Below are 27,043 nucleotides of genomic sequence, written 5' to 3'. Positions count from 1 at the left end.
CCTTTGATAAGCAATTAACATTGCTCTTATCTTACAGTCACTTCCGCCAAATAAACTGAGCCATCGCTAAGTCAAAATGATACTCGAAAGCATACATACAATCTCGATGTCATAAAACACAACTAATGCAGTTTTTGAAAAAGACTCCCAATGGCTTCAGGCATATGGCACCCCCCAATTATGTTTATGATACAGATAGTTATATCGCAGCACGCCCCAGAATTTCTCCAACCTATTTTTAATTCAATTGTTATAATGTGTTATGTATATATTGTCTAACTACTGTAAAACTGTGCAAAACACATTTTTTTTGAATTTTTTATTTTTCAGTTGGTTCATATCAATCTTTCCCCGTATTCCAAATGTTTGTAAGAAAAATTTTTTCGGGTTAAAGCATCAATATCAAGTAATCGTAACGTTAATTTAATTCTTTTTTAATGATAAACTAATGTTTTTAAAATGAGGTTTTTTATGTATAGCACAAAGGATAACAAATTATTATAAGCAATAATTAGTCGCCTGAAATATCCATACAAATTGAAAATGTCTCCCGAGTAAAAATAAATGCCGCCGACGGGAATTGAACCTGCACCTTCTGATGTCCGGACAGACGCTCTGGACCACTGAGCTACGTCGGCTTATTTTCAACACGCCAAATAATCAATATGTACTAGTACTTAAATCAACAATTACTGTGGTCCAGAAAAATCTTGAATTCCTTCTTTTCGCACTTTTAGGTGAATAAAATCAGAAAAAATGCTCAACTGGACAATTTACTATTTGGCGTTTGGCACAGTTTTACACTAAATAGACGATAATGTAACTCAATAACAATTTTGTCCTCGGTTATTATAAAATAATGATGTGTTGAATGCGTTTGTCTATGGTATTTTTTAGATGCAGCAACACCAGAAAGAGCAGAGGTCGGCCTCATTCGACTCTCAGGACGAGTGCGACCTTAGAGCGGCCTCCATCACTAGCTCCAAGAGCGACCTCAGCGAATTGTCTATGGTAAGAAGTGTTTTAGAATTGAAACACTTAACTTTGCAGTCGGGTGCTTCGTCACTGTAGATATATTTTGGGTACATAAATATATATAGATGTAAAGAAATGGTCTATTTGATCGTTGGTTCCTCATTTTGCTGCCTGCAAAGATATGTACCTCATTGAATGCAGAAAAATCTTTTTAGCTATAAATTAATAATGTAAATCAGATTTTACGTTACAGTTTTTTTATCGCAGTCTCACGCTGGGCGCCATAGATTTGTTGGTTATAATTAATGTATACGCCAGTTCGAAAATAAATATATTTATTCAGTAGTAACATTTATTTTACAATTCTAGGAGCACGGAGTCCAGACGGTGGTTGGGCCCGGATTACAGGGTGCCCCCACGTTACCGGGTAAACAGAAGATTCACCAGTTCTTGGTCAGAACTTTTAGTTGCCCCACGAAATGCAACCACTGTACTTCCTTGATGGTATGATATTACAAACTGGTTTATTTATAAATAATAACGCCTTCTGCACAACAAAACACTTTGTCTTTATTTACACTAAAAACTCTTATGATCAGGAGTGTGTCAGACAGCCTGGAGGCCAATGTCATGCTCTCAAATTCCCGCTGATGTTGGAAACCTTACTGCTAGCTCACCTTGGTTCTGAACTGGTGTGGCGAACTACACAAAAGAGACATTGGAACTATATAAATTCTATGAACTATATCTCTGAACTATGCGTCCCGGAAAACACTGGCCTGAGGCAGTCAACTCTTAGATCAGCAACATCATCAGCTGTAGGCAGACTGATGGAATCTAAGCGCAAGCCAAATACTAAGTTTGGTGATCGTGCCTTCGGAGCATCTGGGTTGAAGGCTTGGAATAAACTCCCTCCGGAACTAAGATCAATAACAAGTCCCACAGAATTCAGGTTAATTAAAAACTTACCCTTTTAAGCTGTCATACCCTTAAATTAAATATACTATTCCTGAGAGAAAGTACAATTATATCCAATTTTCCAATTATGTCCTAAATCCTGCATCTAAATTTCGCTAATAGACAATTAGTTAATGTTAATTAAGTGTTAATCTTAAGTGATCTACCAGGTAAGTATGGTACTGTATATTATCTCCATATATATTTCGGAATAACATAGATCATTGTAGAAATGCATTATATATTTGTACAGTGTCCTTGAGGTGATTTTGCCCAAAAACGGCGCTATACAAGTTATTATTATTACTAGCACTAGAGCCATCTATGCTATGTAGCTCGAACTATCACAAAAACACTTAACGTCACACACTTTTGTTGAATTTGTCCTCCACTCGTGGTCTGGAGCCCCAAAAATCCTTGATTCAGCAGAAACGTACTGTCCGTTTGATGGATTTCCCTATCTTAACTAACTGATTGCGATCTTTAGAGCACAGGTGACAGATAGGGATGATGTCCTTGTTCCACTGGTATTTCAATCGAAGAACCTCCGAGGAACTATCGCCATCGATCCTTTCGGCATTGGTGCATAGGCGGGAAACAAGCCAAGTGCTCTCCCAAGATTGACATTAGTCACATGAGAATGGGTCGTTTCTGCGACTCGTTCATGAGTTCAACAACTCGGCTGAAACGATTTACAGGCCTCTGTGTTTCCTCCCTCCTGCACCACAGTTCTCTTCAAGACCCATGTTCACTCCTTCCTCAAAAAAAAATTGTTTTCCTCGGGGCTTCCTGAAGTAGAGTTAACGTAAACAAAAAAAATTCCGTCACTGCCATACTTAAGGGTCGGTATGAACACTGCTGGACTGCTGTTACAAGTATATTTGTCTAATATTGTAATATTTCCAGGTGGGGCTGACGCGGCAGGGGGTGGTGTGCGAGCTGTGCGGGTTTGCGTGCCACACGGCGTGCTGTCAACGGGTTCCGGCGCAGTGTCCCGTGCCGGCCGACCGGGGGCGCCGGCCGCTGGGCATCGACCCCACCAGGGGTATCGGGACGGCCTACGAGGGCTACGTCAAGGTAATACACGGGGCACTAGTGCAAGAGTGCTCTTGATAGATGGCACTTTGTCCAATGTCAATTCACATTATCTGGTCAACCGATGCGTACCATGACCGTGGAGAAAAACTTATTACAGGTTACCACAATTGCGATTGTATTTATTACCGGTTACCGTGTTTGCATTTACACATTACCATAATTGCAATTCGATTTATTACAGTTTACCGAGATTGTCACCCTATTTATTACAGGTTATCTTGTTAGCAATTACAGGTTTCCATAATTGCAATCCCATTTATTATAGTTTACCGAGATTGTGTTCCTATTTATTGCAGGTTATTATGGTTGCAACCCTACTTATTACAGGGTACCATGGTTGCAACCCTATTTATCACTGTTTACCATAAATGCAACCCTATTATTATTATTGCAATCCTATTTATTACCGTTTACCAAGATTGCAACCCTATTTATTACAGGTTACCGTGATTGGAATCCTATTTATTATAATTTTCCAAAATTTCAGCCCTGTTTATAAATAGTTCACAAGCGTTCTCTTCCTGTAACTTGTGCTTTACCAACCCACCGACCATATTTACTACAATATATCAACACATTTTTATCTATTTCTTTAACGCATTGTATTAAATTTTTTGTTTTTGTTTTTTATTTCCAGGTACCAAAGCTGGGCGGTGTAAAAAAGGGATGGATCAGACAATTTGTGGTAGTTTGCGACTTCAAACTCTTCCTCTACGATATATCACCTGACAGGTAACAATACCTTTTTAGTAAACAATCACCACATTACAATAATAGGCATTAAGTTACTTTATATAAATGATGCATCTTATATTACTCCACCTGCACTGTATCGCCAATATAGGTCGCGCAGTTGACTCAAACAACGTGCCATAAATATTTTGTAAAAATATGCTGAAAATGCTGGTAAAAAAGTGCATTTTCATAGATAATTTATATAAAAAAGAAAAACACTTGCCATTTCTGTTAAAATACACTAATTTTCATAATTTTTTCAACATTCTCTTCAGAAGGTTTCAAACTATGATAATAAAAGCACAGAAATTGAATACTACATATTTATTCACAAGAAAATTACAAAAAATATGTGGACGATGTACAAGATTTATTTATAATATTGTTTTCCTACACAAACACCATGCAGTTCTTCATAACTGGCTTGATTTTATCTGTCTCGTAATTTCTGCATTCTTATTCCATTAACCACTCAGAACATTAGAACGTCAAAAGACGTAAATATGATAATAGCGTTTAATAAGACATTAGAACGTCTTTTCAAGTAAACGCGCGAGATTTTACAAAAATTGATTTATTTCCATCACTAGTATACGGATTCCCATGATTTAAAAAACAGAGTATCGATAATGAATAACGCTACGCGTCTGTATTCAAGAATATCTATGGAACGTAGAGGTGCATTATCTAAGCCGATTGAAACTGTCAAGATGATCGTTAATAATTTATTGCGTTTCTAAATAATTTATTAAAAATATTTTAAATATTGAAGACAATATTAGTGATTTTTAAACGCAAATCTGAAACAGAAAAATCAGAAAAGGAAACGGTCACATCTGGGACTCGAACCCAGGACCCTTGTCTTTCCGGGACAATGCTCTACCAACTGCGCTAATGGGACCCTATCCTCATCGGTCACTTTTAACTGTATCATACTTCGAATAAGAACTACCAACGTTGTCTTCATTTTTTCACCGCACATTTTTATTGGCAACTTAAACATACATACATACATTTACAGTTAAAAGTGACCGATGAGGATAGGGTCCCATTAGCGCAGTTGGTAGAGCATTGTCCCGGAAAGACAAGGGTCCTGGGTTCGAGTCCCAGATGTGACCGTTTCCTTTTCTGATTTTTCTGTTTCAGATTTGCGTTTAAAAATCACTAATATTGTCTTCAATATTTAAATATTATAATTTGAGGTTTTACTCAATAAGTTATTCCGAAAAATAATAATAAAAATATTTTAGTTTGGATGGTTTATATTTTGAGGTGACTAATAGTTTTTAAATGTATTTCTTCAATATATAAAGTGTTATTTCTTTATACTACTCAGAAAAAAGTACATTTTTCAAGGCTTTGAAATAATGGTAAGCGATTTTTACATATTTTTGACGTTTTCATAAAATGTATATTTAGAAACGCAAATATTTACGTATAACAAAAAAATGCGATAGTGGATTTCATAATCTTTCCAAAACATTTTTTAGAATGAGGCTACGTTTCCCAAAACGTGAGTTATGAAGCTCTTAGTAAAACTCGTAAATAACACCAAAATTATGACGTTCTGACAGTTCTCAAAGGGACACATAATAAATAAAATTCTATGTCTGAGGGGTTAAGAAGAAATAGTAGGCCTTCTTGTGATACCCATTTCCAGGATTACTGCCACAAATGCTTTCATCTCTGGTATTGTGCAAGGCTTCCAAAATTTTGTGCGCGATTAAGATTTCAAATTTGGATGCAATTCAAAAAATTGCGAAGTATACCGATTAGTTCCGATAACCATTTTGTTATACAAAGACTCTGTAAAAAATAAATTGAAATACTCGAGGAGCATGCATGGGTCCAAATACCTCGAGAAACGCATACTGACTTTGTTTTGCAAACATAGTGTAGAATCTTGTTGGTGTGACTATGAAAGATAATGATGGTGTTGTGTCACAATGTTTATTTTGAGTCAGTATAATTGCGCAGTTGGGAGATGGCTCTGGGCTGCTGACGATGATATCAGGTGTGGACGACGATGGCGGCGATGGAGTCGTGGTGACCGGCCTCGTGGATGCGTTCAGCACTGGTGAAGACGTGAGGTCTTCCGTGTACTCCGGCGTGAACGAGGTAGGCGAAGGTGCGATGGGCTGGTCTGCAGATGAGCGGAAGATGCTGACCGGCGAATATGCCGCGGGGCCGAGGCGCAGACTAACGTTATGCCGAGGTCCTCCACCGCTTATATAGCTGCTGATTCCTTCGTTCTCGTCTGCCACCGGTTGGAGTAGCGTCTGGACGTCGAACCCGCAGGATCGCTGACTTCCCGTAGTGTTGTCCTTGCCAAACGTCACAGAGAAACAATCTTTTGTCTTCTTAAGCTTACTTTTTGATATTGGTAAGAAAGAGACATCCCGAAGTTACTGCACTTTGACCCCGGACATCCTGTATAAAAGGAAGCTATAAAGACGTTTGTTACTGAGTTTGTAAAATGTAAATAATTATAATTTTTTTTGTAATACTTTCAGAAACGCGCTGGCCGCGGTGTACGTCTCTCAAGTCCTGGACATGCGAGATGCGGAGTTCAGCGTCAGCTCTGTGCGAGAGTCGGATGTGATACACGCTACCAAAAAGGATATACCCTGCATATTTAGGGTGAGTTCTAATCATTTATTGTTGTTAATATTATAAAATTCAGTATAATTGAGCGTGTAGTGCAAACTTCTTCAAGTTGTTATTAAAAGTCAAAATAACTACAGATTTATAGAGATTATAGAGAGTGCCAAAGAAACATAAACTTACAAAACAATAATGGTATTTAGTAGATGTCTTTTTAAGCATCAAAATATGTGAAACAAGCAGAAATTATTACCCTATTAAATTTTACACACGCATGTACAGCGAAAATTTGGGGGATGATATTATTCATGATAAGAAAAAATCCTAATCAAGTTTTCCTCACTCCTCAGGCATCTGCCATATATTGACAAAAGGTTGGAATATTTCCGCTTTGCAATAAAATTCAAATAAGTGAGAATATTTCCGCTTTGCACTAAAATTCAAATAAATGGGAATATTTCCACGTTGCAATAAAATTTTAAAAAAATGGTAAAATTTCCGCTTTGCAATAAAATTAAAGTAAGTGGAAATATTTCCGCTTTGCAATAAAATTCAAATAAATGGGAATATTTCCGCTTTGCAATAAAATTTTTAAATAGGAATATTACCACTTTGCAATAAAATTCAAATAAGTGGGAATATTTACGCATTGCAATAAAATTCAAATAAGTAAGAATATTTCCACTTTGCAATAAAATTAAAATAAATGGAAATATTTCCGCTTTGCAATAAAATTACAATAAGTGGGGATATTTCCGCTTTGCAATAAAATTCAAATAAGTAGGAATATTTCTGAATGTATCCGAAAACTAAAAACTTATTTTGAAAGGTGATAAAATAGGCATTAAAATTTTATTATATGAAGAAATTTTGGTCTAGCGGGTTCCAAAAATGGTGGCCCCCGTATCAATAAAAGTAGGTAATTTTTTCATAATATCTAATTTAATACATGTGACTTATTAAATAATGTGTATTCTTTCAGCTAATTTGCTCCCTGTTAAGTGGGCCGGACAGAATTTACATACGTTCCCCAAACCAACACAGAGAGGATAGACAGCCACAAGTTATTATGGTCATACATACATTCAAAATCTTGCTTCTTTCACGTCCATAATCTTGTATTACATCGCTTACTCATATCTGTTGGTTTTGGCTTGTGATATTCTGTGTTGTGCGTTGGTAACTTGCAGCGTCCGTTGTCACTGATAATACTGTCACTGTAGTCTAGTTCAGCGGTTGTTTGATTTGGTGATTGGCCCGTTGGATGTTTACAGAACTCCAGTTCCATCAGTTGACTGCCTCCGCGGTTGAGTTAGACCTAGGCTACGATTTCAGAGGACGCAGACTCAAATCTGTATTATTTCATAATTTATTAATTTTAAAAATAAGTAGTTTATTTGCGGCACGTTCCAGAGTGGTAGATACTTTCAGTATTACCCTGTTGAAAGATCAACATTCAGAGTCGAAATTTTTTTGGTGACCAGATCTGAATAGCCAGTTACTTCCCCCACCTTCCTCTCCCCCATTTCCTTCCCACCACTATCTTCAGCCTCACAACATAGCCTAATTGAAGTTGCCATAGTCTGACTGGCTCCATACATTTGGAAGCTGTTGCATGGTTTGATTTGATAAGAGGGGGGGGGGAAACAGAGCCATCTGTTGGACGTAAAAGCAACACGCACTATTGTTTCTCTCTCTGGAGAGACAGACTGAGCCACAGCAGCGCGTGGCGGGGTACAGCTAGTAATTAATTTTTTTTTTTCCACAAATTGCTTGTGGAACCTTTGGTTTCATAGACGCGTACATTTTAATTATTCTTCTGTGGTTAACTTCTTGATTTGAATATAAAGTGTGAGGTTTTCTCTTTCCAACATCATTTAGGACGGGTTGTTTCGGAGAATTTGAACAATTCATCAAATTTCAATGTTCATTTTCGGGTTCTGTGAAAGTCCAATTCAAGTTCTGTTATTATATAATTATAGGCTAGTTGCTTGACACAACTGAAATAAAAACAGAACTTGAAAAAATCTTTCACAGTACTTGAAAATGAACGTTGAAATTTGATGAATTGTTCAAATTTTCCGAAACAACCCGTCCTTAGATTATATTTCTCACCATGACATGAAGGGAGATACAACGATTTATGTGAGGCCATATTAGCTGTTCCCAAAAGCGAACAAATTAGCCTGAGGGGTTAACAATGAAGTGAGTTGTTTGTTATTGGTTGTTTAATTAGCCGTCGAGTAAAACGGTCATCGAAATTTAAGCATATACTGACGGGCCGAAAATCGGCAGTTAACAACACAATTTTGGAAGTGGTAAATGTCAAATGTGACGGAGGGTACCTGGGCCTAATTGTTTATTTGTTTGAAATAACTTTTTAATATCACCTCTTTGTCAAAAATTTAATTTGCAAAAGGGTTGTCACTTTAGCCAGCTGCGTACTCTGTATATCGGAGACGTGCGCAATCAATATTGGCTTTAAACGTGGACACCCTAAACAATGAAGGAAAATATTTATCCATTATTAAAAAAACAGTTTATTTTAGTCCTGGGTCGATCGTGAACTACCAGATCATTTTAACCTGATCACAACCACCAACGATCGGTCGGGTCAGTTTTTCAAAAAGATTCAATCATTTTATCGATTGTCTCAGTCAGCACCCGTGATGGGCGTGGCGATCTACCATAGATGTATATATTTGGTAGAGCGGGCGTCTTGAATCTCGTTTTCGCTACAATAATAAACCCTCCTGCTACCGGGAACCGGTTTAAAAAGTAACCGTATGAATAATGAATTCCATATAATCCACGTATCAGTCTCTGGTAACTGGAATCTAGAACCGCAGTGACAGTCCATTTCAGATTAACCATCTCTATTTCTGTGTTTCGAGAATGAGACTCTAGTCTCCCAGTCTACACAATTTATATATCTATGGTCTACCTATTATCTAACATCAGGCCCCTTCGATAGTCAGTAACAGTATTGAAAGTACCCAATCAAAGATTGCGTACTTTCAATCTAATCTCTTCACCGGTGGGTTGTGATTGTGTAAAATGACCCAGTTCTATAGTAATTTATTTTTGAGGTATTATGTCGTATTGCGCTGCCTCCTTCTTTAGCCAATGTTTCGGCCAGCGTTACAGTGTTCATCATCATGGTAGATGTGTAAAGATTGTCATAATTGAATCGATAATTGAAGAAAAAACCTTCTTAACCTTTCCCTTACTGTGCTAAAAAAATCCACGCATTCCGGTGCTGTGTAGTCAATACACATCTCAAAATAAGCGATTTAATATCAGAAAAATATGAATATTCATAGCTAATCGATTATGTTTATTATATTTTATATCAAAAGTGATAATAATTGTAATTTAATTGCTGAAAACATGAAAAAACCATCGACAGATGCTAAAGAAACGTGCGAGGGGTCCACATCTAACGACGGTTCGCGGGCGACTGGCTAGCGGCTGGCGGCTGGCACAAACACAGCTGTGCGGTCGTAGGTATCGATGGTCTAAATCAAAATACAACTGCAGACGTGTGGATGTCTCATGTTCCCGCATAGTGAATTAAAGCGAGACATCAATAGCGTGTCATTTCCTCGCACACTCTTCGCGTATTAGTATCACTCGGTTGATGGTATTGGTGTATTTGTTCCCAATTTTTAATAAAAAGCTCTGATTTTTAATTGAGTTAGAAAACTATGTAAAATATTATTTTTTAATTCAGTGCATAAATGTATAATGGAAGAATACCTAAAATCTGAACCCAGAATTTATTATATTTATAGAGTTATTAACCTCTCAGACAAAGACTTTTATTTACTTTGTGTTCCTTTGCGAACTGTCAAAACGTGAAAATTTTTGTGTTATTCACGAGTTTTGTTAAAAGCTTCATAACTCACGTTTTGGGAAACGTAGCCTCATTCTAAAAAATGTTTTGGAAAGATTATGAAATTCACTATCGTATTGTTTTGTTATACGTAAATATTTGCGTTTCTAAATATACATTTTCTGAAAACGTCAAAAATATGTAAAAATCGCTGACCATTATTTCAAAGCTGTGAAAAGTGTACTTTTTTCTGAGTATCATAAAGAAATAACACTTTATATATTGAAGAAATATAATTAAAAACTATTAGTCACCTCAAAATATTAAACGTCCAATCTAAAATATTTTTAATAAATTATTTAGAAACGCAATAAATTATGAACGAACAAGATGACAGATCCAATCGACTTAGATAATGCACCTCTACATTCCATAGATATTCTTGAATACAGACGCGTAGCGTTATTCATTATCGATACTCTATTTTTTAAATCATGGCAATCCGTATACTAGTGATGGAAATAAATCGATTTTTGTAAAATCTCGCGCGTTTAAGTGAAAAGACGTTCTAATGTCTTGACCGCTATTATCATATTTACGTCTTTTGACGTTCTAATGTTCTGAGTGGTTAAAGTTATTAGAAGCAATGTGCAGTAAATACACACCACAGATAAGGAAAGGATAAATTCTCTTAGAATACATAAGCACACACTTCACGACAATCTTTAAACATCTGCCGTGATTATGAACACTGTAATGCTGTCAGCAAGGTTGACTAAAGACGGAGGTAGCGCAACACGGCATGATACCCCAAAAATAAATCACTTTAATATTTTTGGCCATGTAAATTTCGAATCAAATCTGACCCAGTTCTAGTTCATTTTCCATTACTGAACACTTTTTAATAAAAATAAATAAATTTTAAAGTTTATTTTCCTCCATATTTTAATAGCTTTACATCCTCTATGGACGCCGATAGTGTGTGGCTAACTTCAGCCTGTTGAGGTTTTGTAATTATTTGGCGAAATCGCTGGGAGAGAAAATTTGCTTAATCTCAAAACACTGTCCTGTGAATAAAATCAATAAGGTAATTTCGTCAAAGCTCTCGTTTATAAATAGCAAAAGAGTTATTTAAACAGATTATAATATTGTTGGAATTGGACATTTCAGATATCCACTTCTCTGCTGGAGGGCGGTCCCCGAAATCACACCTTGATGCTGGCCGACACGGAGTCGGAGAAAACCAAATGGGTGGTGGCGCTCAGTGAACTTCATCGGATACTGAAGAGGAACAATTTGCCCAACACTGCCGTGAGTATCTGCAATTTTTTTTTGTTACATAGAGAACAACTTTCAGCAACTAAATGGTTTAAAAAACTTTTGGAGCCAGATTTAAACTTTGACACATTTTAAAGGACATCATAAATTAAGGCGAAACTTAATGCCAAATCACTATTTTGATTAATCTTCATAACGAATTAGTGTACATTATGAATACCAAAAAAAAATAATTTACTCAGTAAAAAATGTAAATGTTCACTGCTAAAAAAAATATTTTTTCAATAGAAATGTATGAACGCATAAAGCAAACAACTTTAAAAAAAATACAGTATTATAGCTAAGATTATCTGTTACAGTTTCACTTGATTAACTTTTTTGCTTTCTTATAAAATTATTTTAAAATAAATAAAAACCAGTTTCGTGCTTGAAATCGAATGTTTCTAGACTCCGTTTGTCAAGCGATTTGAATGCCTATTACCTACAATATAAGGTATACCAAGAATATACACATTTTTGGCTTGTAGCTTCCTTTTAAAGGTATTCTCATTATAGACATGAAGGTATTTTCAACATATATTTAGAAACATCACACCGATAGATGGAGTTATTTTAAATATTGTTGAATAAAACTCTTTTGAATATTAAGATGAATTAATGAAATAAATAAAGTAAATACCATGAACAGGTTAGAGGCTTTTGAAATGTGGCTTCACCGGAGAATACTCAAAGTCCCATGGACCGACATGATCACCAACACAGAAATTCTCAGGCGGGCTAGAGCAGAGAGAGAACTGCTTAGATTAATTAAAATCTTTTCATATCTGGGTCATGTACTTCGAGGGGAGTAGTATCACTTGCTCCAGTTAATATTGAAAGGCAAGATAGAGGGTCGCAGAGGGCCTGGTAGGAGACAAATGTCTTGGCTGCGAAATATACGAGAGTGGACCGGCATTAGAAGTGTGGAGGAGCTATTCCGGGCAGCGCAAGACAAAGAGACATTTTCTAGAGTGATCGCCAACGTCGGGGGGACCTGATACGGCACATAAAGAAGAAGAATGAAATAAAATGTTAAACCACAAAGTGATTGCTTTCTACGAAAATTTAAGATGAATTATTGGTATGCGCCCGTACATAAGATATACTACTCTGCATAAATTGTTTTTCTACCTATAAGGCTCAGGTTTTAGATAATGGCATAAAAACACACAATTTGAATGCAAAATTAACACGTAAAAAATACACTAGCCAAAACTTACGCATGTGTTTTTTATACAAAAATATATTACCCAACCAAAAGATATTTGCAAAATACAGTTCATCTCAAAGTTGTAGCGGCATAATGCATAATTAATTTAATTTTTTTTTTGTGCTTATCCAGTTTAATTTGTAGAACTCCATTTTAATTGTAAGTTTTTCATCCGTAAGTGGCCGCATTGCAGTTTATTATGCCTTCAGAAGGCAAAACAACTGTCACGCATAATAATAATTGCGCAGCAGAACTTGTTTTACATCTCAAGTAAACATGGCTATAATCTTTTGGGTACATTAGACAAGAAAAAATAAAATTGTTTTTTTTTTTTATAAATTGGATGGTAATATTATTGAATATAAAAAAAAAACCTATATAGTGCGTTACCTGATTCCGTGTATTTTTTATGTGACACCTCACAAGAGTTTCTTTGTCTGTACAATTGGCAGTTGACGCTAACAAAAAATTGTCCAAAGAAGTGAAGCTAGCAGTCCATAATGGAGTGCTGGTACCTACCCTGATGTATGGAAGTGAGGCATGGAACTGGCAGAGAAAGGATGAAAGTACACTGAATGCTGTAGAAGTGAGATCCCTGAGGCGTATGTGTGGTAAAACCATGTATGATTGTTTGAGAAATGTGGACATCCGCAAAGAGTGCAAGGCTGATGTAAGTTTAATGAGTAAGATCAAGAAAGGGACGCTTAGATGGTTTGGGCATGTAAAGCGAATGTGCGAAGAAAGGATTGTACAGAGAATATACGATGCAAATGCGAATGGTAGCAGAAGTCGGAGACGCCCGAGGAAGACATGGCACGATCAAGTGAATCAGATACTTGAGTCGGGCCATGTCAAGAGTCAGAATAATAGATGAGTATGTATGAGACGATGTATGAATGTGAATGAGGCAAGAAGTATGTGCCAAGACCGAGTTGTTTGGCGGTCCGTCCTCTCTGCCTACCCCTGCGGAGAAACGACGTGATGGTTAGTTAGTTACAATGCACAGCCAGGGGAACTAATCGACACCCGGCAGGTGACATTCTGTGGCTGATTATGAAGGGGGTGTATGAAAGCATTTTTTTTTTAAAGTGGGCCTTGAAGTGGCCTCGATTTAATTAGGAAAGAAATACAGATCCGGGTAGCTTGTTCCATATACCGTTACGTTGTCGTCTTACAAAATAATAAGTCAGAAAAATGACCCAAGTCTGAGATCATATCTATTTCAATTTGCCCATTCAATACTGATTTTAATGACAGATATTTCATTCCAGGTGTTCCGTGTGCGTACAATCCTAGAGGGTGCTGCGGGGGGTATCCGCGGAGGCCTGGCCGCCTGCGTGGTAGACTCGGATCGCCTGGCCCTGGGCGGGGAAGAGGGACTGTCCTGCGTGGACCTGGAGTGCGGGGAGATCATGCGCTGCCCGGCACCCGACTCCAAAAGGATCCACCGCATGGAGTACATCGCCGAGGAGCAACTTCTAGGTAGGCTTTTAAACTCAATACTCTGCTGTATTACTGGAAGCCTCCAATATTGATGAAGAGTCCTGTACATCCTTATAAAGATTGCCTTCATCATTACACCAATTGGTGGTGCGCTAATCTTTCGCTCGCAATTGTGTCGTAACTTAACAAAGTAACAACAAATTGAATTTGCCTTATATTGTTTACAGGAGAGGAAAAGATTGGGAAAGGCCAATGACTTACCCCTTGGTTTTGTCCTCCGTAGCCGCTGGCTCCTTTTATACAGATCTGTTCGCATATAATTAAGGCAATTCGTTGACATTTGTTCACATAACATAAAAAACAGTGACATTCACTGGGGCGGTAAAAATGTTTCACTTGACGATGTGATGTTCCAAATAATCACGGCCGAGTTTAACATATGCGGGTATTCACAAAATGACACGACAATGTTATCGGTTACCAAATGCAACGATAATAATGTTCCTTGTCGTTTAGCCCGGGGCGAGGAAAGTTGACAAGGGGCAAAGGGGAGTAAAGGGTACACATTTTAAGGCTATTCAATTAAAACCTCACGCGCAACTACCAATGATGAAGAGTCTTGAACTTTTGTTTTAAAGGTTGCCTTCATCATTACAACAATGATGAAGAGTCTTGAACATTTGTGTTAACGTTGGCTTCATCATTACAACAGTGATGAAGAGTTTTGAAAATTTGTGTACCTACATGTTGCCTTTATCATTATAACAATGATGAAGAGTTCTGTACATTCTTATAAAGGTTGCCTTCATCATTAAAACAATGATGAAGAGTACATTTTTGCAGGCTGCCTCCGACAACATTTGGCATCAGCTACTGTACCCGTGAAACAAATACGTAAAAATTTAATGAATTACCATAATATGTGTATGTTCCAGTGGTACTGTCAGGCAAGCACCGCCAAGTCCGGCTGGTGCCCATCAGAGCGCTGGAGAGCCCCGATGTGGAGTGGGTTAAGGTCCCGGACACCAAGGGCTGCGTGACGCTGGCTACCGGCTGCTTCCAGCCCGGTTCCTACTGCCTGGTCGTGGCGCTCAAGAGACAGGTAACAGACAGGCGTGCCTCTGAAATAACACGTAGCCCCTTCTTCCACAGGGAAACGCAAGTTTCCGATACTTATGTCGTACACGTCGCTACTGAAATCACCAGACCCGCGTCGCTACCAATTATTAATACAACCTCACTAACAACCAAGTCTGACACAAGTGGCGCCATGTTTCGACAGTCTCAACAACGCGAGTAGCGACGACTTTGCAAAATGTCGGCAATGTGTGTTTCCGAAACTCTGCCCAGATGTATGGCGGTAGTCGACAAGATACTTAGAGAATCATCGAGCATCAGATACAGTGATACCTCGACATACGAGTTTAATTCGTTCCGCAACCTTGCTCGTATCTTGAATTACTCGTATATCGATGCAGATTTCCCCATACAAAACAATTAGACTACCATTAATCCGTTCCAACCCCCAAAATGTCACCCCAGTTATTTTTGTTACGTGGTTTTGAATAATAAAAACGTATTTATAAATGACAAATATTTATTGTACAAAAACAAAAAAAGAGAATGTAAATAAATAAATTAGATATCCTTACTGGTCTTTGCCTTTTTCGCTACATTTTTCTCGCTTTCACCTGTAGGCCGTTGAAAACAAAAAACATGCCCAAGGAGGTTTGTTTCTTCCTCCCTCTCAGAATGTTCCGGAAATGAGTTAGACAAGTGTCATTAAAAAGATCAGATGCACGACCTGTTGCAACTTTTTCTGGGTGTTTCTTTTCCACGAACTGTGAAACTCTCTCCCACATTCCTAAGATCTCCTTTATCTCACTTGTAGAAATAACCTCCTCCTCCTCTGACTCCTCGAAACCAATTTGTTGCATAACATCCGTATGCTGCTGTGACTGTAACTCTTGTATCTCCTCAGTCGTCAGTTCCTGGGTGTGCTCCTCGACGAGTTCATTCACGTCTCTCTCTTCTACCTCTAAACCGAACTCGTATCTCGAATTTCGCTCGTAACTCAAAGCAAAAAATCACTCGCTTGCCGGCTCGTATCTCGAAAAACTCGTATGTTGGGGCACTCGTATGTCGAGGTACCACTGTACTTGCATATCTGTATTTAAATATCCTTGTGATAAGAAGCCTCAGAGTAGCACGCTTCAAGTTGGACCATACAAAAATGACTTTTATTATTAATTTAATGAGCAGGCAGCATTTTGCTGATGCACTTCATCTCTAATTTCACAACGAGTCAATCCTTTCTTCTCTCCAAATGAAAATTCAATGGTGATTTATACTTGTGGCATTGATGAAATGTTGTGTAAGTTTGTTCTATGCTTCCACTATTCTATTTACAATTAAGTGTTTCTTGGTATTGGATGCGAAAGGTGTCCATGGAGATTTGCATTTGTGTTGGTGGTGAGGATTAAAAAGAAAAAATGATATATGTTTTCTCCCAACAGGTGTAGATATGCAAGTAAACACAGATATGTAGGTACAGCAGGATCACCAAAGCGAAAGGGACGCAGTTCAAAGATGAAAAAAGGAAATATTTACATTCAGGAAATCATAATGACAATATTGAGTAAAAAGTTCAGAACTATTGTTTTTCTTTTCACTGCCATTTGTATGAAAGTTTTTTATCCGGTTAAGAATTTTTCCTCATAAATAACATTAATATAACGTAAAATCAGTCTTGTAAAGATAGTAATAGTAATAATGCCAAATGAGCCACAGTACTAATTAGTTACACATGAAAGGGTATTGTTATAAGCCATAGCTAGTTAGAGGATTATGAAAGAATACAAAATATCAACTCAACTATAATGTCCAGATAAAATTTTGAAATTTGTTAATTTTTATTCCTTGAGTCTAACTTCATATTGCCGGTCTTTCAAAGTTCTTGGTATTTTTGTGAATCGTCTGTAGCCTCTCTATAAAGACTTTGATGGAAAATTGATGAATAAACAGTATATTTTCTTTTCCAGAATGCTTCCCAGATAATAGTGTATGAGATAACGCGTACCAGGGCGCGTCACAAGCGCATCCGCGAGCTGGCGTTGCCGTGCTGCGCGCTGACGCTGCAGGTGCAGGAGGGGTCGCTGGTGGTGGGCTACCAGGGCGGCTTCAGTCGCTACTCCCTCACAGGGGAGCACGTGCCAGTCTGTAAGTACACCGCTACATTTATGGGAATATAGGAAACTGTTATTCACACTCATCTTAGGCCATGTTCATTGAATGAAATATTCCTTCGCAAGTGTGTGCACTACGTTACTTCAAGTCTTGAGTATCAGGCCTATAGATGCTGCTTTCAAATGCAAAATCTCCTACTTAGGAACCCCTTTTCGGATATGGTGTTATTGTTCTCTCTCTCTGGTTTCAATCCTGGGATTGGTTTGCAGCAATTTTATCTAATCTCCTCTTCCATTCTTCCCTGTCTTGTGCTGCTCTTTTGACTTGTGCATATGATGAGCAGCGCACGTCCACCAGCAGGTCCTCCAGGTACTCTCGGCGTGGGCGTCCCCTAGAGTTGGTCCCCTCGGTCATACCCTCTATTATGACATGCAAGAGGCCTTCTTGTCGTATAACATGGCCGATCCATCTTGCACGCCTTTCGGACAAGGTCCTGAGCAGGTGCCTTCCTCCTTCAATTCTTTGGAGAACCTCCTCATTTGTAACATGGTCTCTCCAGGAAATTCCTAACAGTCTTCTATAGGACCACATCTCAAAAGCCTCTAGTCTCCGTTTATCTCTTTCGGATAGGCACCATGTTTCGCAGCCGTACATCAAGATACTCCATACATAGGTCTTGATGAGGAGTATTCTCAGTTTTAGGTCTATATTATTGGATTCTATTATTTTCGACCTTTTATTGAATGCAAGCCTAGCCTGATGTATACGGCTGTCGACCTCGCTCTTAGACCGACCGTCCCATGTTATTTTGCTCCCGAGGTAGACAAACTCCTTGGTGTACTTTAGTGGAACTCCTGCCATCTCTACTCTCATCTGATGTTGCGTTCGGCCTACAGTCAGCAGCTTTGTTTTGTCTTTATTTATCTTCATGTTGTAGTTGTTTTGAAGAATGCTTTGCATGGTTATTGTTATAATGTGGCAAATTAAGTTCTTCAGAAAATTAAAACGTTTTAATATTTGTGCCTGAACTCAAACTAAATTAAAACATGCTTTTTGGCGATTTTTTTTTTTGTTTAAATCAAAACAGGCGGCTAGTGTAAAGCAGGAATTTAAACCTTACCTCCATCTACATTAGGAGAGTTATTATCACACTTCGGACGGGAAAGGTATTTCTACCCGTTCAGTCGATTGTTGCTTAAGGACGGGAAAGTTATTTTTACCTTTTGCGCCGGCTTCATTTCAATGGCAGAAAAGAATAAATTATCCAAAGTTTTTTTATGAATATTATATGCCAATCTCTTTCTAAAGGTCCCAACTATATGTACATAATTATCATATCACAATACAATTCTTCTTTTTATATATTTATATTCGGGTCTTACGTGTACATTGGTATTTCATCAAAGGGCCTTTTTTTTTTTTTTTTTTTTTTTTTTTTTTAAAAGAAAGACAAACATTCCCAGGTTACGAATAACCCAACAATGTTTGAAAATCTCCTACTACCACCACAGAAAGCCGAAAATGTTGCTTGTGTTGTGATGGAGGACTTAGCCAGCCGAGGAATCGAACACGCGACGCTCGGGTGAGACCCAAGCGCCATGCCCACTCAACCACTGACCGGTCGACCTTTGACCTTTGACCTTTGACCTCTGACCTTTTATTATTGAATGCCTGACACTTGATAAGCAATGCGTTTGAAGATTAACGAAATAAGTAATTTTTCAATTAGTCATTTTATAGCTTGGGTATGCTGAGTTAGTATGTTGAAATTTTTATTATTTTCGAAGATATAGCGATTTAAAACAAATTAAAATAATTCTTTATTTTCGCCCGTCGCCAGCAGTCCGCTGGCGCAAAAGATACCCGCCTGAAATGTTTTATTAGCAACCCGATTCCAAATATTTCACGACGTAGTGCATCGCCTTAATCCCATTAAGCCTGTGACGGACCACGCTATAGACGTGGTATATTCTTGTGGCTTGGCTTATTTCAGAATATCGCCACACATTCCCATTGGGATTACATGGAGAGCTATGTGCTGAAATAGGCCAAGCCTTGTTGCGTATAGTGTAATTTATCAGCCCCATTAATCTAACCGCTGCATCGAGAAACCTGGTTTAACAAAGATGAAGGTGGTTACAATCCTCTGCAATGACGCAAAGACTCATAATCATTTTACTAATAATCTGTTTGTGTTTGCAGCCCTCGTGCACCCCGACAACCAGGTGCAGGTCTTCCTGGGCTACTCGGGGGCGGTACCTCTCCGGGCGGTCCCCCTGGCGCGGGGCGAGTGCCTGCTGGCCTTCCACACGCTGGCCGTGTACGCCACCCGGCGGGGACACAAGGCGAGGGACCGCGAACTCATGTACCCTGCAGTGCCCACCTACCACGGTGAGACCCCTTTGTATAATCCGCATGTAGTGTGCAACGTAGTGAGACCCATAGATATAAATATGGGTATCCCTAGGTAAACCTGCATTGGGCGCTTCCGCTCATTCTGAATATTGTTAACTATTGCATGTTTCCCTTGCAGCGTATAACGACGGACACCTGATGGTGTTCTCTGCGACGCACGTAGACGTGTTTGACTGCCAGGCGGGCGAGTGGGTGCAGACCTTGAACCTGCGCGGCGCTCGGCCGCTCAATGCCAGCGGCTCTGTGTGCCTCTGCACGCTGGACGACCAGCCGCATCTCATCTATGTTTCCAGCAATCGGAGAGGTGAATATTACACATATTATATAACTAACTAAACATCACGCCGTTTTCTCCGATTGGATATACAAATTGATTTCGGCCCAAACTCTATTTCATTCTCATTCTTATATAATCTTCTGTTATTCTGACTCTTGACATGACACTTCATCTATTTGCTTTACTTGATTGTGTTAACTCGGTAATGTCAAAATGTGAATACCGCACAAGTCCACAACTGTCCAGAGCTAGTGGGACAATGGTATCCCCAATTGGAATATGTTGTGCGGCTGAAGGAGTGATGAGGGGAAGGAGATGGAAGAAGAAGGCTGAACACGGCTAAAGCCATTTTCAACAGAACGATACTTAGGACGGGTTGTTTTGGAGAATTTGAACAATTTATCAAATTTCAACGTTCATTTTCAAGTTTTCTAAGAAAGTTCTGTTTTTATTTCAGTTCTGTCAAGCAACTAGCCTATAATAATATACAGTAGAACCCCGTTAATTCGAACCCCGATAATTCGAAAAAAAACGTATTTCGAAATTTTCGCCAAAAAAATATCCACAGAATTTTTTTTTCATACAAAATGGTTTTTTAATTCGAAATTCGTTAATTCGTCAAAGACAGCCATGACGGTAAAACGCCGAAAAGTGTATTTTTACGTGATTATACATCGCCCTAATTAGTAATATTATTTTGTAAATCGGAATCGATTTACACTGGAATGTCGTATTTATTTCGAATATCTGAGTTTGAAGGGCCGAGAAAATTCGTTTTTCGCGGAAATATGTGGTAGTTTTATGAATTTACACCAAATATCTGAATTCAAAGGGACGGCTGGGACGGAATTCAAATGCCAAATTTCAATTTACGCGGAAATACGACATATTTTTACGAATATACTCCAAATATCTGAATTTAAAATGCGGCTGCGACGAAAGTCTGCCGAGAAAATTCGATTTACGCGGAAATATATCGTATTTTTACAAATTTATTATAATATCTGAATTTAAAGGGTCGGCCGTGACGGAAATCGGACGCGAAATTTCGATTTACGCGTAAATATATTGCATTTTTACGGGTTTATTTCAAATATCTGGCGCGACGGAAATCGGCTCCGAAATTCGATTCACGCGGAAATATGACGTATTTTTACGAACTTTACTTATAAATATATCGTATTTTTCGAATATCCGAGTTTAAAAGGCCGGCCGCGACGTTAATCGGCCGCGAACATTTGGTTTATTGTGGTATTTTTATGAATTTCCTTAGAATAACTTAACTTGAAGGGCCGATCGTTGCGAAAATCGGCTGCAAAAATTCGATTTAAACGGGAATAATTCTTATTAATACGAATTTACTCCAAAGATACCACCTGAATTTGAAGGGGCGGCCGAGGACCTCAATTTTGGTTTTTTTTTCATAAAATTTCGAATTACGTGAGAATTCGAAATTTGATTTTTCAAGTCCGCTGGATTTAACGAGGTTCTACTGTAATAACAGAACCTGAAAATGAACATTGAAATTTGATGAATTGCTCAAATTCTCCGAAACAACCCGTCCTTAGAGTATCTTCTACTCCGGAACTTGCCGCAAATAATATACACTGTATATATTACTTTTAAATGAATTAATAATTGCGTAACAGCACGTATTTACTTGCGCATGCCGTTATTTTTTTTATTTTTTTTATTTGAGACACCAACAGGACATTTAAAGTACATTCTTGTGGTTAGTATAAAATAAATTTACATACAAATATAAATGTCCTTAGACTAATTTGAATCCGCAACCTCTGGATTGCTGGTCGAGAGCCTTACCCTCGACCAGGCTGTCAATTTGTTGTTACAATTTATTGTTGGACTGTTAATTGATTGGTATGATGTTTTAAATATTTTATATTTATTTTGTAGCGGACGAATTGAACGTGCAAATTCCTGGAACGGTCCGAGAGGGCGCAGAGGGGGCCCGGGGCGGACGTCCCCGCCGGCGCTTCTCCATCCGCGACCAGTCCTCCACCTCCAGCAGCGCGCACCACCGACTGTGAGTAGCTTCCCACTGTATATAGCGTGTCCAATATCACCATTACTTTGTAAACACCAGAGTGGAATTTGGTCTCTTCCATAAATATTCTCCACTGGCTGCAGTCTCTCGCTATTCACCTCCAGTCCTCAGAGCTTCCTGTCCTGCTCCAATCCTCTACCACACAGTCTATCCAACTCTTTCTCCGGCACACGATCCGTCAGATTCAAAACGCAAATGAGAGAATCAAGAAAAAAATCTAATAAACGTGATTTTATTTACAATTATTCAAATCAATAAAAACAGAAATAGTAAAATTTATACATTGATCAAATTTTTTATTTTTTATTTTATTTTATTTTTTTATTTATTTACTTTTTAAAATAATTAGGTACATTTTTGTATGGCACATGAAATAAAATATATATATATATATATATATATATATATATATATATATATATATATATATATATATATATATATTAAAACAGATCATTGAAGTCCTCCTCACTAGGAGATCCTGTGCTGAGGGGGACTATATATGTTAGTATACGTTTTCAGCGACTAAGATGATGTTTTAAATATATTAGCTAGTTCTTCTTCCGATACCAAGATTTGATGTCCTTAACTCTTTGCACGCGGCCGTTCAACAGTTGATACGGCAACTTTGACGGCCGATATTCCCGCTCTCTTTCGTCATAAATGTATTTCTTGCTCACTTGCACATTTGTAGAACTATCACGATGCTGACATCTACAAGAATTTCTCAAAAATAAAATTGTATTTCATAAAAAAAGATCGATAACCAAGTGCGCCTCTTCGCGCCTTTTAGTCCTTTAGTTTACATTTTTGTCAACGGATGGCGTTAGTACTAGTTTGTCATTCACAACTTTTCATAACTAAGAATGATAAGTGATCATGGTGTCCCACTTGTGTCTATAAACACAGTGGCCTAAGTACACACACACCGAGAGTGGTTTATTTATGACGTCGAGTGAATGGGGGGACCACATTCAAAAGATACGGTACGTCTTTGTATGAAATTTTATGTTTTTGTTTTTATAAACATCTAAGAGTGTTGACACACGAGGATTTGTTATCATATTGTGGAGAATAATCTGTTCTGTCTATATAGTCCAATAAATCATGCCAGAATGCTATAATTTGACATTTAATTGCATGCATAGGTATTTGAAAATATGTACCGCGTACGGGTATAGATAAAACGGAGCAAATTAACGCGTTCAAAAGGTTAATGTAGTTATTTTTCGTTTTCCTTTGTTTGATGTTGAGAGGGAGTTTGAACTAAACATTATTATTTTTGGGTATGATTTGAGATTTTCACGGCCAAAAGTATTGTAGTGATTTGTTTTTGGAGTGTTATGCCGTGTTGCGCTGCCTCCTTCTTTAGCCAACGTTTCTGTCAGTATTGCAGTGTACATCATCAGGGCAGATGTGTAATCACATCTATCACTATCACAAATTACAGATTACAGGGTAGAAATACTTTTCCCGTCCGAAGTGTGATAAAAACTCTCCTTATGTAGATGGCGAAAAGGTTTTGATTTAATTTGGGATAATGATAGATGTGATTACACATCTGCCCTGATGATGGACACTGCAATGCTGTCCGAAACGTTGGCTAAAGAAGGAGATAGCGCAACACGGCATAACACCCCAAAAACAAATCACTAAACATTATTATTTTTGTTCGAAACAAAAAATTAAATTTTTTCACTGGTGTTTGTTTTTATGAAATGCCTGTTTTAATTTTTAGCGTGCTTTGTATGTACGCACTATAATCTGCCGCTTTCGCTAAGTTGACACTCGCACGGTTATTGGGATGGCGGATCAGTATTTATTGGACATTAACACTTTTTCAAATGTATCTAATTGAAAGCGAAGCTAGAAGTCCACAATGGAGTTTTGGTAACTACCCTGATGTATGGTAGTGAGGCATGGAACTGGCAGAGGAAGGACGAAATTAGACTGAATGCTGTAGAAATGAGATCCATGAGGCGTAGGTGTGGTAAAACCATGTTTGATCGTGTGAGAAATGTGGAAATCCGCAAGGAATGCAAGGCTGGATGTAAGCATAATGAGTAAGATTAAGAAATTTGGGCATGTAGAGCGAATGAGCGAAGAAAGGAGTGTAAGGATAATATAAGACCAAATGGAATGGTAGCAGAAGTCCGGGACGCCCGAGAAAGTCGTTCCATGTTAGAATAATAGAAGAGTATGTATGAGACGATGTAAGAATGTGAATGAGGCAAGGGGTGTGTGCCAAGACCTAGTTGTTTGGCGGTTCTTCCTCTCCGCCTACCCCTGCGGGGAAACAGCGTGATGGTTAGTTAGTTAGTTAGTTAGTCTAATTGGAAACCGATTGTGTTTTATGAATATGTCAAATTATTAAACCTTTATTTTATATCAAAATAATGATTTGTTTTCAAAATGTCGGCAAATTCAGAATAATAATTACTTCTCCAGCAAATTTTAATTATTCAATGTCTTATTGCGGGTCTTGTCTCTTCAGGTTAATTTATTGGCTTTTATTGGAACAACTCATATGGTCTCATACAAATTCTTATATCTATCATGGTGAGAAATATGATCTAAACAGGGTTAGAAAGAGAAAACCTCACAATTTGTATTTATATCTAGAAGTTAACCACAGAAGAATTAAAATGTGCACCTTTATGAAACCAAAGGTTCGGAAAGCAATTTGAAAAATAATTATTTAACTGAATTTACTAAGACCCTGGAAAAACCGAAATAACAAAAATTCTTTCTGTTTGATACCTAAACCTAATAAAATAACAACAGCAGTATTGTGTTATCAATAATAAATTATACTTAATTTTTCCATTAAACACAATATATTGATTTTGAATAATAAAAACGCTACAATAATATATAAACCAAGAATTTCTTATCTTGTGGTTAAATATTATAAATTGCTGGAAAAACCGAAAGAACACAATAATAGATTATTTGCATCTTGGGTAATTGCATCGATAAGCAATCTATTAGATGTGTCCAATAATATTTCCTCCCTGTTTCAACTTTTGAACAAACTGTGATCAGCTGACAAGATAAGCCCCTCAGAGTAATTTGTTCAAACAGGTCATATGGCCTCATGAAAATGTCGTCTCCCTCTCTGTCATTGTTAGAAATATGATATAATTATAAACGTAGTTAGAAAGAGAAAACACCACGTTTTATATTCAATTAATTAATTCTAGAAGTTAACCATAGAAGAATTAATGTGCAAAGTCCGAATGCAATTTGAATAAAAATTATGAAACCTGTTTTTTTTTATTAATTATTTTTATATGAAACGATAAAAAAGTGAGGTATTTTTTCATATTTTTTTTTTTTTTTTTATGTTTGCATTCAAAATTTTTAATATTTCAAAAAATATCTGTCTTAACAGATTTGAGGGTTGGGAACTCTTTGTTAAAAATTAAAAGGTTCTACTTATAATTGTGTTTATTTACATTACAAATAATAGGTCTGGATTTAGCTACACTCTTCATTACCCGAGGGTTGGTAATTCTCTGGTTCGAGAAGCTTGTTGCCTGTCAATAACATCCCACAGGTAATTGCTACACTCTAGCGACATCTGTCGGACTCTGGAGTAAGCTTTATGACTAGCGCCATCTATAGCTTAAATACTCAACCTTGTTACCATACATCACAATTATGTTCATTTCTAATAATAAAATATGAAAGCGTATTTTTTCACCTTTCAAAATCAGTTTTTAGTTTTCGGATACGTTATTTTAATATAATATTCCATTTATTTTGTTTATAAATGGGATATACTCCGACTGTCTCATATCTTCGTGCAGTTCTTGTTTATAAGGAAGTTATCTAAGAGAAATTATTATCTCGGGAATTTCCAACACAAGTTCCTGATAGTCTTTTTTATTTATTTATTTAGTCTGATGTTTCTGCCTTGACAATATCTCATATAAGATTACCATTTTATCTGCATTGCTATACAGGGTGTTCAGAAAGTGCCTTTTACATATATGAGGTGATTCTAAATGATATATATTTTTTTAATATATATTACAAACAATACAAAACAAAATGAACCTTTGTCTCTCCTACTGGGAAAGATTCCCGTTTCAGGACAGCCAAATTGTGTATTTAGTACATAATATTCTTACAATGGAATGGCGATGCTGTCAAAACAAATTTTGAGAACATTGTTGATTGCATTCGAAGTGACAGGATGGTTTCTTTATCCTTGAAAGAAACACAAAGATGTAATTTATGACCAGGGTCATAATTAACATTAGTAATTGGATAAGACATGAATCCTATACAGTAGAACCTCGTTAATTCGAAATCCATCAAAAATCAAATTTCGAATTAATGAATTCCCACGTAAATCGAAATTATATGAACAAAAAAAAAAAAAAACGGCTTAAATCGAGTTCCTCGGCCGCCCCTTCCAATTCGGGTAGTATCTTTGGAGTTAATTCATATTATGCCGGATCTTTTAACTCAGATATTGGAAGTAAATCTGGTAAAATACGATACATTTCCGCGTAAATTGAAATTTCGGACCCGATTTCCGTCACACCGGAACTTTGAAATTCAGATATTTGAAATAAACGCGTAAAAATGCCATACATTTACGCGTAAATCGAAATTTCCCGACCGATTTCCGTCGCGGCCGACCCTTTAAATTCAGATATTTATTATTATTTTTTTGGTAAACTAATGTTTAAGACAAGATTTTTTATGCATAGCACAAAGGGTAACAATTATTTTTATAAGCAATAATTATTAGCCTGAAACACTCATGTATCTTTTATCAGGAGATTTTTCAATGTGGATAAAAAAATAATAATTAATATTTGACAAGTTCTAGTATCTTCACGAAAAAATGTAGACAATTTGTCTCGACGCCATCTAGTGAGAGAGTTAGCACTTACAATGCCTTTCTCACAT

The 27,043-nt window shown here is 37.4% G+C and overlaps 1 protein-coding gene across 1 annotated transcript in view; it reads left to right on the top strand.

Annotated features, from left to right (window-relative positions):
* gek (serine/threonine-protein kinase gek) overlaps positions 1 to 27,043 on the top strand; it is a 135,029-nt gene that overhangs the window by 76,321 nt on the left and 31,665 nt on the right. The window contains exons 27-39 of the mRNA XM_089649444.1: positions 898 to 1,011; positions 1,345 to 1,479; positions 2,839 to 3,009; positions 3,668 to 3,762; positions 6,279 to 6,405; positions 11,375 to 11,515; positions 14,003 to 14,213; positions 15,110 to 15,436; positions 16,691 to 16,704; positions 17,216 to 17,393; positions 19,563 to 19,751; positions 19,894 to 20,079; positions 21,967 to 22,096. Coding sequence (XP_089505570.1) covers positions 898 to 1,011; positions 1,345 to 1,479; positions 2,839 to 3,009; positions 3,668 to 3,762; positions 6,279 to 6,405; positions 11,375 to 11,515; positions 14,003 to 14,213; positions 15,110 to 15,436; positions 16,691 to 16,704; positions 17,216 to 17,393; positions 19,563 to 19,751; positions 19,894 to 20,079; positions 21,967 to 22,096 — 2,018 coding nt within the window. The remainder of the gene's footprint in view (positions 1 to 897; positions 1,012 to 1,344; positions 1,480 to 2,838; positions 3,010 to 3,667; positions 3,763 to 6,278; positions 6,406 to 11,374; positions 11,516 to 14,002; positions 14,214 to 15,109; positions 15,437 to 16,690; positions 16,705 to 17,215; positions 17,394 to 19,562; positions 19,752 to 19,893; positions 20,080 to 21,966; positions 22,097 to 27,043) is intronic.

The sequence above is a fragment of the Hesperophylax consimilis genome, chromosome 30 (assembly GCF_061612785.1).
Source record: "Hesperophylax consimilis isolate HC1 chromosome 30, BYU_Hcon_1.0, whole genome shotgun sequence".
NCBI classification, from domain to species: domain Eukaryota; kingdom Metazoa; phylum Arthropoda; class Insecta; order Trichoptera; family Limnephilidae; genus Hesperophylax; species Hesperophylax consimilis.
The sequence above is the reverse complement of the archived record's forward strand: the minus strand, read 5'-3'. Positions and strand labels throughout refer to the sequence as shown.